Source organism: Mugil cephalus, chromosome 5 (assembly GCF_022458985.1).
Source record: "Mugil cephalus isolate CIBA_MC_2020 chromosome 5, CIBA_Mcephalus_1.1, whole genome shotgun sequence".
Classification (NCBI taxonomy): Eukaryota; Metazoa; Chordata; class Actinopteri; order Mugiliformes; family Mugilidae; genus Mugil; species Mugil cephalus.
In genome coordinates this window covers 12889125-12904035 of record NC_061774.1, presented here as the reverse complement: position 1 = coordinate 12904035, position 14911 = coordinate 12889125, and the positions used below count along the sequence as shown (strand labels likewise).

Below are 14911 nucleotides of genomic sequence, written 5' to 3'. Positions count from 1 at the left end.
TTCTTATCTCCGAGTTATCCTCTCTTCATGCAATCTCTCTCAAGTGCTCTCTGTGGGCCTTTTGTCTATAAATCTTTGTATCTCCCACTTCCTCCCTCCCCAGAGAGTCTCTGATGCCACTGTCGCTTTGGCATGCTGGCATTTAGCCCGAGGGCTCCTGCTATGCTCGCTAGCGCCGACTGTCTGCTCACTTCCTCTGAAGTTTGTTTATCCTAATTTGCAGTGATCATCTGGGGACTCTATTGGTTCCTGGGCACACAGAGCAGAATCAAAATGCACACATCCAGCCTCCCCTCTCTCTGTGTGATCTACTGTTGAGTGCGTGTCCCCTTGAAAACAGCTTGTTCAGCACCGTTCACATGCGCCGCAGTCCATTGACTCGCAACTTTTCTGTGCTTTTTTTGGTTTGCCGTTGGTTTTGGCTCAGCCTCAGTAAACCTTATGCTCAGGGGCAGTGATAGTTCACTTTACTCACCACGGTCCTGCCTGTCAACATTCACCCTTTCTTTATCACCGCCACCTTCATTCCATTGCGGTCCTTCTTCTCAAACCTGGATGCACAAATCTTTAAAACTGCTTTGCTGATATGAATAGCTTTATCTGTTCATTAAATTAACGGTACCCTTGGCGCGACCGTGTATTTTCTTGCATCTCAGCAGGGCTCCAGGTATCATTGATTACAACCTCTGTGTGTCTGACTGGTTAATTTACGGTGCGAGGCCTGAAATCACTGTAGCGTGCATGCGTGCGTTTCAGCTGATAATCCCATTTATGCGCCGAGGCTCGACAATGTGAGAGCTCACCCCTCTGAAAGAGCGAGATAAGGGCTGAGCCGAGGGTCGCGGATATTGAGTCACTTTTTATGATGTGGCGAATGAGCCATTTAAATCAGAGCGGTAAACAATGTTTAAAGAACGCCGCGAGAGCGAGCTACCAACCCTTAGCGCATTACGCTGAAACGAGATATTTGTTCTTGCTCCAGCTAACACTCCATTTCATACAGAGCAGACCTGTGGTGCTCGCAGTTGTTTATTTTCCCATCTGCCTCTTTTCTTATCAGTTTCCCTCCGTCGTCTAGTTCTCTTAGCTCCTCCGGGCCCAGATCAAAGACAGTTTTATGAGAATGTATTAAGAGGCAGTGACAAAGTTTGGAGCGATTAGCGATGGGCCGATGAGAAATGGGAGCAGACAGACAACATATCTTCAGACAGACAGCGGCTTGAGTTGGGATAAAGAGCTGATGAAACACATAGCGACGACAGGCACTCTGCTGGGAAAACACAATGTCATGTCTAATCAGGCTGATTGGCAATTTGGCAGCTCCAGATTTTCAGAGCATTGTTTGCCGCTGGCACTGCCATACCAGGGTGCTTCCCAAATGAGTTTGATTTCTGCTGCCAAAACAGTTCCCATGGCAACCATTTACTCATTAATCTAATTAGGACAGAGAGGAATAGTAAACACCTGAAAATTGTGAACTTATTCACAACGGATTGTTTCTCTCTGCCGTTGTCTAGATTGTGTCCTGCGGTTGTGTGTTGGCGCCAGCTTGACTCTCCTGTGCTCCTCTGGACTGGCTGTGATAAACGGGGCACTGACTGGCATTTGTAATCCTCCCTTTGACTCGCCTCTCTGGATAATGCATTGGAATCACGAGCTCACAAATCTGTTGGGCATGCCCATATACAAGAAGCCAGATTCGAATAGGCAGAATACTGATTCTAACATTGGTCTTTCTGACAGCACAACTGTTGTCGGCTGCCAAGGACTCTTCCTCCTCTCTTGTCTCTCCGCTCAAGCTTGAAAGCCTGTTCAGTGCAGCCCTCCAACCATTACTGATGGGATTGAGCAGAAATTATTGCACATGTGAAAAGTAATAAATAAAATTTCAGAGTTTGACTTTGGAAGACAGTTGAACAGAATCGGAGGACATCGAGGATTTGGGATTTGCCGACGTCCAGGCAGCTACGAAGAAGAGCCATGCAGGAACAGGAGGAGAATGTGCGCCGCGGAGAAGTGTTAACCGCGTTTAAAGACGGCCAGTAAATATAGGGGTTTGTTATTGCGGTTCACTTTAAGAAGTAAAAACTGCGTGTGATGAAATGCGTGATCCGCCCTCTTTTGCAGGGGTAGCCAACGACTAGGTTCAGTTGGCGTATGTGAATGCGAGAGATTCCTTGACAGCAGGTATTTCTGCCTCCTTGTAAATGGGAAGAGAAAAGGTAACTGTCAGGATGTGGCTGATGTTGTAATGACTACCGGGGAGCCACCCTCACTCCAGATTGCTGCAGTCAGTAACAGGTGGGTGGACAGTGAAAGCAATAACCAAAGTGTCTCCATGCTTTTCAGGCGTCCGCTCCCCTGTGTGCTCAATGTCTCGTGTCTTCTCTGGAAAGAAAAAGACTTCACCGCACCTCTGCTAACAATTCCTTTAGTTCTTGTAAAAAAAAAAAAAAATATATATATATATATAAAATATCTTGGTGAGGTGGTCTACTCATTACACCCCGAGGGACGTACCCTTATTCCTTTGGAAAAACTGACTTAACCATTTGAACCATAGATCTGAGGAAAATGAGAGTCTCTGGTCTCCACTGGATCGTTTTCTTGACAGAAACCCTGGCTTTCCCTCCAGATGATAAGATCAGTCTTTCAATAATGATCTATGTCATGTCTTATAAATGAAGCTAATTTCAAAAGTCTCAGATAAAAATCCAAAGCAGAGGAAACGCGCATTTTAAAACAACAACAACAACTATTTATCTATGTATTTATGTATGCTGATTTTACTGTTCTAATGTTTTTAATTGCTCTTCTTTTTTTTCATTTTTCAAAATTTATTAATTTATCATGTTTGTTCATTCCTTTTAGTATTATTCATATTTTACGCTGTTGTTTCTTAGTTTGTAGCTCCTCATAGGGGCCCTCTACTCTGGGAACTATGTCTGGCCTGCCTACAGGGGTGCCGTTCCGGGGGTTGTCCTGGCCTGGAGGGCTGTGGGTCCTGCTCCAGGGCTTTATGGAGCCCCTGTCTGTCTGGGTCAGGCTCTCTGTGGCCTCAGTGCTCAGCCATACTGTATTTTGTCTTGGGTGAGGGGCTTGGGGAGTTCTATGAAAAGAGCTCTATAAGTAAAGTTTGATTTGATTTGTGTGTGTTACCTCACCCAGCAGTGACTAGTTTGTCAGAGCTGAAGAAGCCTTCCCCCAACTAGAAGTGTGGAATGAGACACGGAGACACCTATGAAATGTTTCTGACGCCCCAGGCAAGGAAAACACAAAACAACAAAGCTAACTTCCAGGGACAGCCTTAATTGAAAGCTGCAGAAAAAAAAAGGCTGGTGGTTGTCCAATGTGTTGTGACATTAGCTTCAGGAGGTGTATTGGTGCTGGGTCAGTCCTGGCACACTATGAAAGCGCAGAGCCCAGACATGAGCACAGCAGATGTCTGTGTAATCCACCTACAGGGCAAGCAGGGCTGTCTGGGACCCAGGCCAGCGTCACCCACACAACTTCATCTCCTTAGAGAGCTGCAGACCTCAGCGCACGAAGCACAGCATGTACAGAGGCCTAACAGGTTAACCATTCATGACCGGTAACAGACAGGTCAATGAACTGTCACCATGGAAACCAGCTCATACGGCACCGCGGAGGACGTCCCGATCTGTGCACGGACGGTGGGAACGAGGAGGGTCGTGACATTTAAAAGCCGGTTTCTAGAAATCTCCCAGCAAGAGGCTTTCATCAGGCTAATTAAATCACAGCTTTCCCTGTCCTTTAATATCACGCTCGCTGCGTTTTGATCAGATGAACAGCGTTTGTAATACAATTTAATATTTGCATTTCATGCGAGAGTTTCGAAAAGTTTTTGTCATCATTAATCAGATTGTAATTAGACCATGTCGTATTCATGTCTTCCCAAACTGAGGTCCAAATAATATCTCTTTCACACTAGAAACTTGACTAAAGGCCACCACAGTCATTTATAGAGCCAGATCAAGTCACAGCGTGCACTGTCCCACAGGAAAAGGTCACTACCTGAGTTGCTGAGACGCCGTCAAACTGAACTTTATGAACAAATAAATTTCAAGCAACGCGTTAGTGGAGCTGGAAGGGAAAGCATATCGATGAGTGTGCTAAAGATTTCCTGCAAGGTAAAAGAAGCTGAGGAAAAGTGATAACACGCACGCATGGGAAATGTGCTAATAATAACCGGGGCATTTCAAAAATATTAATCAAATATGCACCAACAATTATTTCTTGCAGGCTGAGCGTGTGTTTCTGCACTGACGTCACCATGGTGTGTAGACTCACAGTCGCCCATTGTTCGTCGCTTTGCAATTTGCATATGATGAACTCAATACGTCAGAAATAATAACAACGAGCTCCGGAGAAATGACGAACTGATACCCAAGCTGAGGAAGGGAAAACGGTTGGTTTCAAAAAGAGAAGAAGAAGAAAAAGAAGAAGAAGAAGAAGAAGAAGAAGAAGAAGAGGAGGGAAATAGCTAAGAGGATGTCATATATTTTCTGGGGAGCAGTAGATTGTTGTCAAGAATAATTTACTTGCAAGTTTTTTTTCCAAAGCAGAAATGTGCGTTCATAGGTTGATACCAAGCCCATTATATGACAAAGGGACTGATTTATGCACTTATGCAATTACCGTCATTATTAGAACCGCCTCTACACTTTCTGCTAGCAAACAAAGTAGAGGAGCATCTATGTGAGGTAAATTCTATCTTCAAGGAGATCAAGCTCCATCATCTCACCAAGTACATTATCCAAATGAACAGGATGTCAGATGATGATGTGGTTCCGGTCAGACATCAAACAAATGCAACACGCACTGAAAACAAGAAAATTCGAGCTGACTGTTAAATTGTCTTATGGTTGTGAAGGGAACTGGGGGATACTACGGAGACGTCCTCTCCACCTAGAGCAAACATTATTACACTGGCTATTAGGTTTTTAGCAGCTTTAAGATGATATGAGCTACTGAGTCACATATCTTCATAGGTTTGCCTCAGTTATACGATATGTTCTGAAGTGAGTGAGCTCCCGGCTCATGAGGATACTGGGAGGAGAGCCGGGCGTGCGTTAAGAGTTTACAAAAAGCAACAGAAAAGCGGAGCTCCTGCTCATAAAAACATCAGTGCATTGAGTATAATCAGAGGCTGTTTAGCATCCCGGAGTCAGCCGACCATGGTGCCTCAATGGGAACTGTAGTGCGTCAAATAAAATTAAATCAAACTTCAAAATGTTAGATTATCTGTAAGCAGCTGTGTTTATGATAATAGTACTTCTATTTTGTTTGGCAATCCTATTAAAATGTTTTTTTTTTTTTGGGATCTTTCTATATTAATAATAGTATGAAATGTCTTGTATTAGCGAAGATACTTAAATGTCTTGCTGTGCATGTGCACAAGTATAATCAGGATTACCTTGAATTTGATATGCATGTATAAAGCTGGCAGAATAAATAGTGTTTATAGTCCCAGAAGAGTCATAAATATTCACAAAACACCAGGAGGGATCAACATACTAATACTGTTCAGAAAGAAAAGACAGAAAACCACTACTTTAGGATATATTTAACTATAATAAGGATATATTTAAGTATTTTTCTTTTTTTTTTCTTCTTTTTTTTCAGCATACACTATTTTCAGGTCTGTCCTGAACTGATCATAGCCTAGAATGCCCAAACTTAAAAGTATTTTTTATTATTTTTATAATTTTCTTGATATAACCAATGTTTTTTTTCCTAATAATAATATATAGAGCTTTAACCCTTTAAGACCTGAACATCCGCCTATGTATGTATGTTGTATTGTATTAATGTAAAGTGTGGCTGAAAACTGGGAAGTTACGCAGGAAAAGAGAGAGTTGTTTGGAGAAATTTGTTGGTAAAAACTGGTGAAAGCACACCAAAAGACAGACAAAAGCACATCATCCCAGTGTTCAGCCATACTTTGAATTGTTTGATTGTCAATAAAGCAAACCACTGTGAGGTACGGTAATTCAAATACCATGTGCTTTAACGTATCACCAGCTCAGGCTTTAAAAGGTGAAAAAAAGCATCTTGTTTATTTGGTCAGACCTGGTTTCATGCTTCAGCACTGCAGACATGAGCTTTGAGGAGGATTTATAATCGACCACCAAGCGAAGGCATGAATGTGTAGTTTGGTTTGTTGCTGGACTGATGTGCCAAACGGGAAATGGAAAGAAAAAGGCCGAACACACAAACAACAAAGCAAAGACTTCAGGTTTGTGCAGCGTGTTCTGAAACATGTTAAGCACGGCTCTGGAACTGCTGGACATCATTAATCCACGAGAACTCTGCAAAACAGATTTACCACTGGCGGATTTGATCGCTCAGCATCAACAACAAGCCATTTGTGATCCTGCTGATTCCATTCATTAGATGCTCCTGAGGTGAGTATTAATAGCAGAGCAGAGCAGTGATTCATCAGGGGACTGGATTTTCCTCCATCAACCTTCCTCACTGCTGATTAGTCTCCAAGGACGACCTGTGACTCATTAGTCAAACTGAAATCAGCAGGTGGTGATTGATGCCAGTTTGCTCTCGGCTTTATTGACCTCCTCAAGTGCTTTGGTCAATCTGACCACACGCGCGCAGCAGATTACGTGAGATTTAGTCGCGCCGCATGCTTTTGGCAAAACACAGTTTCGCCAACTCAAATTCTGTGGCCTATGGTATTGATTTAATTTTTTTTTAAGACTAAGCCTGAGTCAAGTTTGCTTACGAAAAACAACACTTTCGCAAACCTCACAGTAGATGACTAATATTCAGCATCCTGTCATGCTGATTCACACTAGAGCCAAAAGCTGATGTTACCAGTGGCGTGACGTCTGCAGCGCCAGCTGGGTGACAGTGGGTCAACCAGAGAGTCGATTCAGGCTCATGATACCAGCAAATGTAGTCAGATTGATGCCTGTTACTTAGGCGCTCCTTAATAGTTTTTGCTCGCAAGCTGTGCCTTTTTGTGTGGGAATGACTTCAGAGTGCATTTTGATTGGATCAGGCTCTGCGGCGGGGGAGCCGCACTGCCTCTGCCGCCGCGGCAAAAACCAGCACGGCGAACAGAAGATTGAGAAAAGGATTAAAAAAAAAAAAAAAAAACTTTTTTGAGTTTTGTGTAGTAGAATTTAATGGGCACAAAGCTGGATGGAGTGACTCTGAATAAATGCACAGATATCACGTTCTCGCCTCCCCGCGGGCTGTCAAAATATGACAGAGAGTCACATGAATTGAGCGTGGAGCTGATCTGAGCGGCTCGCAGGCTGACGCTGTAAGGAACACTTCCATTAACGGTTTGAATCAAATTGAGCTAAACGTGTCGGAACGCGCGGTTTCTATTTTGAAGTTGTAAAAACACCTTTGCTGTCTGCCACCGCTAATAAAAGGAAAGCTACAGTTTATTTCCACTTGGGTTTCTATTTTTGTTTCTCCGGCTCCTCATGTTTTGATGATTAGACAGTGCTCACCAAGATAGTTGTCAAGGTCTCGCTCTGAAAGTAGTGTCTTCTGCCCTCTTGGACATGTCTCCGCTGAACGAACAGCTGCACAGACGTACAGGAATAGCGCGTAGAACTATTCCTGAACTTTCTTACGACATCGCACATGACGCACCCTGCTTTTTGTGTCCAATTCAGTGAAATATACTGTAAATAAAAGACATGCATTGTAAGTTTCTGGTCCTAAAGGAAATTAAACCAGTGCTTCTGTATATAGAGAGCATTGTGACATAAAGGTGGTAGCTAGCATCTAAATCTGGCCATTGTCCTCCTGGATTTTGGCCCAGAGATGATTCGCCCGCATCACACTAATGTATTTACTCCCGGCTTATGAGAATAGAACTCTGCTTACCTTTTGTTTTTAGTCATCTCTGAGAAACTACAGAGCAACACCAGAATTTGATGCACTGAGGCGAGGCTGTTCTCATTAGGCTCGGCATCCGCGAGGAGCTGGCCCAGATAAACCTGCTCAGCAAGTCCTTCCCTGAAGAGTTACAGTTACTGTGCTAGATATGCAAAAGCAAGGCAGCACAGAACAGAACGAATTCAGTGGCAGGGAGGTTTAAAGTCGGGGTGTGCTGTTCAGAGAGCTGCAGTCCAATTAACCCGCCCCCCCTCAATCTGCGTGCCTGGGTTTCGGTGTGTGTGAGAACCACATAGAGACGTAGAGCGTGAATGAGAGCCAGCTTGTGTTGGCAATAATTGAGTTTAGCCAAGAGTTACTGGGGTCTAAGAGCATTACGCACTTGAGTGTGATTGATAAAGTAGAATTGGCATTAGCGCTATAGTGAGTCCATAAGCGGCGCATATGGTGAGAAAGTAGCACACACACACACACAAAGAATCATCTTATGAAATACACTTTAAACTGTTGATTATCTAAATATCATTTTATATATTTAATATTCTGCTCAAGCATCAAATAAAGGGATTTACTCCCTTTGAAACAGATGGCTGCATTTCCGCACGTAACGTTTAATGTTAGATTCTTGCCAGAGTTTGTTTCCTGTAACGGGCTGTGATTGTGAGATCATTACCGCAGTGTTCTTACTTTATTTTTATCTTTCATCAGCAGCATCCTTTCCGCTTCTCAGCGCATACATTTGCAGGCAGAAGCGAATTTAAAACCGAGTGAAAACATTTCGGTCCACGCGACATTATTGCACCGCAAGTCGACAGAGACGATGTCCTTCGCCAGCTGTATTGTGAGTCTTCCCTGTCATTTCAAATGCCGTTTGCAGGTGAATGAGTGTGCTGCGCTCAGCAGAAACGATAAAAGTGTTTCCGGCGGTAGCACATGCTTTTGAAAATGGCCCCTAATGACTTGAAAGGAACAACAACTGCGGAAAAATGACCTTTGGAGCCTTTATCCCGCGGTGATGATGGCCACATTAGCCCCTGCGCGTGAAGTACTTTTCTCAAAGTGCGCCCTATTGAATTAATTGAGGGTTAAAAGGTAGAATCAAAAGGTGAAAGGGAGCGCAACATGTGCCTTCTTGACCAAACAGAAACATCGCTGTAAGTTGTGTTTAGAAGTCGTGTCAGGCCTCTGTTTTTAATATTGAAAACAAGCAACTTACCTTGATCAAGAGACTTGGCAGGAGCCCAACTTTTGAAGTAATCATCCTGAGTGCAAAGACAACACAAGAAAGTGGGTTATGATAAAATAACCACTGGGTGAGGGTAAGATCACTGGAATATTTTGTGGATCGGGGAGACAACAACCCAAATACGAAGGCAAACTTTCTTAGAATTCCTGCCTCCTTCTCTTCCTTCTCTGCTTTTTGTACTTTCATATTTGGTAAAAAATTAATTACTGCAGTGCAGCAGAAAGGAAAAGGACATCGAAAGTTGGAAGGTTGTTTTGATGTTGTGAAACAGAGCAACAAATATGAGGAGAAAGAGGAGCTGAACTAGGACATAAACATTTAGTGCCAAGGTCAATGCAGACCTTATAAAAACATAAAGCAGCTTTGCGGTTGTTATCGAAACAATATACCGTACACTAATAATCTGTTTTATACTGCGCTAGCAAACAAGAAACGTGTGCCACCGGATTTGGCTGATTTTTTAAGATATTGTTTCTTTACAAGATTTGCTACGCCTGGGTGAACGTGTAGAGGCGGCGTCTGCGGCTAAACTGTGAACCATATGCGTGTCAGCAGGCAGTGACCCTGTGTCTGTGGCACAACGTGAACCAGGCGGAGAAAGCCTGCTAGGCTGACAGCGGGATATTTATCTGCTTTATTGCTGAATAAGTGTGAGATAAAGAGACTAAATTAAGCAGTCGTACAAAATAATAAAATAAGAGAAAATGAACAGATGACCCTCTCATCCAGCTCCTGTTTTATAAATGACACCTGCCAACACAAAAGTTTGAAAAGAAAAGATAAAAGCTAGTTAGTGTCTCATTAGCCTCTTTTCATCTTTTTTTCTGCCTCCTACTCTGTTCCTGTTATACAACCACAGTGATGTTAACCACTGGTTTGCTGATTTGGGCAATCACATGTCATATATGTACCATGAACATATTTGGACGAGAGATAGGCGCTGGGTGGTAGTGAGGGGTGGCTCTGACTGAGAACTTGAACACATCAGAAGTGAATTGAGTTCATAATAATCATTGTGACCTGTGGATTAAACGTGTTGACAGAGGCTGATGAATTTGGGAATTGAGTCTTTTGGAGTTTTTGTTGGAGCCCACATCAGTGACGATCAGTAGACCCCTTCACGGTTTGTACACAATGTGATATTTTTTGAGGGGTGGGGCTTAACTGGATGCAACACATCTCAAACACTAAAGCTTGTAAACGGTAAATGGTTTTGGCAAGAATGGACGAGGAAAACACATATTTTAGAGAATATACTAAAACACTCACTCCTTGAGACTGTAAGTGTTATTTTAAAAAGTTGACTCTGACTGACTATATTCACCAACCCCTACACTCTCACTCACTGGATGGACGATTTCACCAAAGGAGGACACAGAGGGGACGAAGTCTGGTCTGCCTTTATCTAGTAAAGCCTCTTCAACAGTTATATTACACAAAGTGAGCAGAACCACTGTGGAGGGTAATGTATGAGACTTCACCTAGCGTTTAGCATTAGCATTAACATGTAGCAAGAATCCCCTGAATATGGATTAACTTAATGTAATTTTAGTCACGATTTAGTCTAAACTACAACGTTATCCAGGCTGAAACTGATGATGTATTACATATTAATCTGACCTGATATGAAGAACAGTTATTCGAATTTCTTTCTGCGTGTAAACTGGGACAAGGACTGTAGTGAGAAAGTCGAATTTTGAGTATAGTTCGGTTAAGCTCTGCATCTAAACACACTGAGTGACATAGGCCATGAAGGAGTCTATAGCGTTGGACTTTCAGCCACATTCACTTTGGCCTCCCTCATCAGACCCCATGGCTACACCCATCTTCTCTATACAGGAGAATCATATTTAGAGAAACAATTTTCAGACTGGAAACCAAACCGGGAATACTTTACAGGCGTTATTTAGTATTTTGGCCACTGTACTTGGTTTGGCGTTTTGAATGATTAGAAATCCAAAAAGTCTGACACAGCTCTTTATTACGGGGATTTCTCCTGTACTAAACTTACTACAGCACCATTAACAAAGTCAGGTTCATATTTTTCACAGTTTGGTGTGTAACAATTTTTACAGGGCCATAAAAAAAACCCTGGACTCAACCTCATCTAACGTCTCTGGGAGTAACAAAGGGACAGGCCTTAACGACCAGCATCTGCTCCCGTGGCTTCATGGGAATCATCCAGAAAGTTGTTTCTCAAGCTTTGGGGAAGTTATAAAGCTTAAATGACTGCAGACTTTGGGCCATGTTGTCTCAGGGAAAAAATGATACATTAGTATGATATTAACACTGTCAGACTATTAGTTAATTTATGTTATTTTCATTTCATTATGAAAGTTAAAAATCCTCTGGACTGACTGATAATACTTGCGTGGCAGAAAATGCAAAATTACCCTGAGAGCATGAAACCCGTGAAGCCACCACGGCAACATTTTAATATGCTGAACTGTAGCACTCTAACCAGCCACCCAACCTGCCGTGCATTTAAATCAGCAGCCCCTCTCCACATCTCCAACAATATCTTAAAACAAGTGTCAGACAGGCTGTGTGATGTGCGCGGCTCGGAGGCAGGCTGCACAGTGTGTTTCAAAAATAATATAATCAATTTACCAAAACAATGACTATACTTACCTCTGCTTCCTTTAAGCGATTGCAGAGGACAGAGAGCGATAGAGGGGAAGGGGAAGAGAAGAAAAAGAAAGGTCAGTGATAATGGCACAGTATGCTATCAGATCTATTACAAGCCAGTGTTACTCATTCTGAATACTGAGCTCAACTCCAGAGATTCATTTAAGCAGAATGTGATTCAGGAGGTGGTAGAATACCAACGGTTTCACACATACGCGCGCTCGCATTCGCAGCCTTATGAGAGAGCCTTATTTGATGTGGCATGTAATCTGAAGCACGTTGAGGGCAAATTGTACAGATGGAGCAACGGCCCCGGCATAGAGGAAGGAGAAGATGGCTGGAGGAGAAAAGGCACGCGATTTTATTACGGCGAAATCTGATGTGAGACGAGGACGATTGGAGAGGAGGGAATGTGCAATTGACCGGGTCGATGTACTGTAATAATCTGTGTCTAATCTGTAATCGGTTACTCTACCTTAATGAGGAAAACTGATTCCCAGCTCAAGCCAAACGTGACTTAGAAAGAAAGAAAAACTCGGCCCCAGCGACATCCACAAATAACAGATGTTGCTGGAGCTGAATTTTTCTTTTTGTTGTTAAACATTTAAGGTGGAGCAGATTCAGTGTGATGTATCCACTCTGAAATTACACAGAACACATTAAAACAGATGGCAACACAGGCTGCTGTGTTTAATCCCTATGGACTAGACTGAATAACTCAAATGAGTTAAAAATGCACATAAAAGGTGAAACAAAGAGTTTCTTGTAGACTCCCTGCATGTAACTCTGAGGGCAAAATGCATTTTTTTAAGGACAGAATATTTGTATTTCTCAATTTCTCTGCGGGCAGCCTCTGCGGAGCCGTGTAGTACAGATTGCAATCCCCTCTGAAGCGAATTAGTGATCTGTAAAATTCGGCCATCTAAACAAAATTGTATTAGGTTGACTTATTGCAGTTCAAGATATACAACTCTCTTAGTTTGTTTCTCCCACTCTGTATGTGTTTACAGCACCCAGGGTAACTTTGGATGAACAACTGACTATGATGGATTACAGCCTGTTTGAGGTCCCCTTCTGAATCAGTGATTCACAGTGAATAACTCTCTCCCGTGGATCCTGTGGATGGAATATATTTGTTGTCTTGTTGATTTCTATAATCAAATTCAATTTGTACCTGTTCGGTGTTTCTTGCCGAGTTCATTTCAACCTAACACTTTGTGTGTACAGGACAAATACGTATCATCTGTTCTCATCAGACAGCAGCATTTACTGCGTCCAACGGAGGCCTGCAGCGGCGGTGCTGCTGTCTGAAAAGCTCTTGTACTCTTTTCTTCAAGCCCGTGTTGCCGAAGTTCAACGGCGCCGCCGCTAGCCCGATTATTATTCAGTCTAAGTCACAGGGATGACCTTTCCTTTCCCAAGACCCCCATTTATATTTTAGTGTGCTCATCTCAGAAGCATTAACTGGCTGTTTAGCTCACTGCGACACTGCCCCAATGTCATTCAAACCCTTTAAAGTGATTACAAGGACATAAAACTGTGCCGTTATCATCATATCGCCTTTGATGGAAGTGCTGCTCAAACTTTCAGCGGCGAGCGGCATGGTGGATGAAGTCTGTCAACTACGCCTGCGCAAAGTTCGCCAATAGAAGCTTGCTGCCGGGCAAAAAAAAAATTAAAAATGGTACTGTTTAGTTAAGTCTTTTCTAAATGAAATGAAAATCCATGCAGCACGACTGCTGTCAGTGAAAATGTGATCCCTTTATTATAAAACTGTACATGATGCAGTTTATTTAGCGGTGCCCGTTTCAATCATGGTCGATGAATTTAAACAAGTCGTTCCATTAAAAGGAGAAGAAAAGCACGTCAAAGGTGAAAACAACTCGCTGAAATCTGCAGATTGCTGCAGATCCTCCGTACAGTGTACGGCACATTTGGTAATCTGGTTGCCAGGCTGTGCGGTGCTCAGGTTTTAACTAACGTCGCGTTTTCCTCCCATAGATTGTATAATAACCACACTACCAAAGCTTTTCAGTGAGTTATGTGTTGGCACATGTAAACCTCATGTTGTGGCTTCAGTCACCTGAAAGGCCTTCGTCCCTGCTCCTCATCCTTGCAACGCTAGCTGAAGTACTTCAAGAAAAAATTTTTTACAAACAAAAAAAACAGATAGTGTGACATATTGTTACATTTCTGTTTACATACAGATGTGCTGCTTTAGCTTGAATAAAACAAATGTGCAGTACTAATTAGAAAGCATAATATCCACAATAAATGGAGTTTCTTCATCAGCACCATTGGCCGCTGTATATTCATTATAGTAATCATGTAAAACCTGTGACTGATTTTGAAATGTCGTTAACGCGCAACAGTCCGACGAGTTGCTAAAGCTGCGCAAATAATTAAAACCACTCCTTTCAGACCCCCCCAAAGTCTTTCATTTCTATGGCGACCTCACAGTCATTCACCAGGTCAGCTCATGTTTTCTTTATGCGCTTTAAAGTGATGGGTCTGAGATCTCATCTGATAGCAGCTCCCCGAGGACGTCTGTGACAGGAAAAGGAACAGAATCGATTCACAGGGGAGGCAAATCGCCAGCGGCTTCAGCCCGATTCACCTCTCTCGGCAAAAATTACCTTCGCTGTAGGCGTGTGTGTGTATGTGTGTGTGCATCTATACTCGCAAGTGGGTAATTATGAGTTTGCACAAATACTCCATTAACATTAAAATAGGAAAGCCATGCCTGAAGTGCTGACTGAAGATGTCATAATCAGGGGATAAGGATGCAAATCTGGCCTCTCGGTGGAAACTAAACAGCATTAAAAATTTACTGTGTACTTTATGCATTTTATTCATGGCTCTGGAACCTTGCCGAATTCCTTCCCTCCTTCATTTTTCCCTCTCATACTCTGTAATTTATTCCCCTTTACGCATCCTCCTCCTGCGCTTCCTCACCCTCTCCCATCTTTGCTCTTCTCCTAAGGCTACATCCTACTTAGAGACGAGCTCTGGTCTGGGATCTGATCAGCACCCTGTGAAGCTGATAGATGAGCTTTGTGAGTAGCACAACAGAGAAGAGAGTGGATTTCAGTGATCGGCTGCATCAAGATTACTGTACTGCTGTGCCTCTGCAGCAGCAAG

General features: G+C 42.9%; 1 protein-coding gene across 1 annotated transcript in view; it reads right to left on the bottom strand.

Annotated features, from left to right (window-relative positions):
• Positions 1-14911, bottom strand: part of spock1 (SPARC (osteonectin), cwcv and kazal like domains proteoglycan 1) — a 97633-nt gene that overhangs the window by 39599 nt on the left and 43123 nt on the right. Inside the window, exons 3-4 of the mRNA XM_047584811.1 lie at positions 11774-11782; positions 9113-9158 (exon numbers count right to left, since the gene is read on the bottom strand). Coding sequence (XP_047440767.1) covers positions 9113-9158; positions 11774-11782 — 55 coding nt within the window. The remainder of the gene's footprint in view (positions 1-9112; positions 9159-11773; positions 11783-14911) is intronic.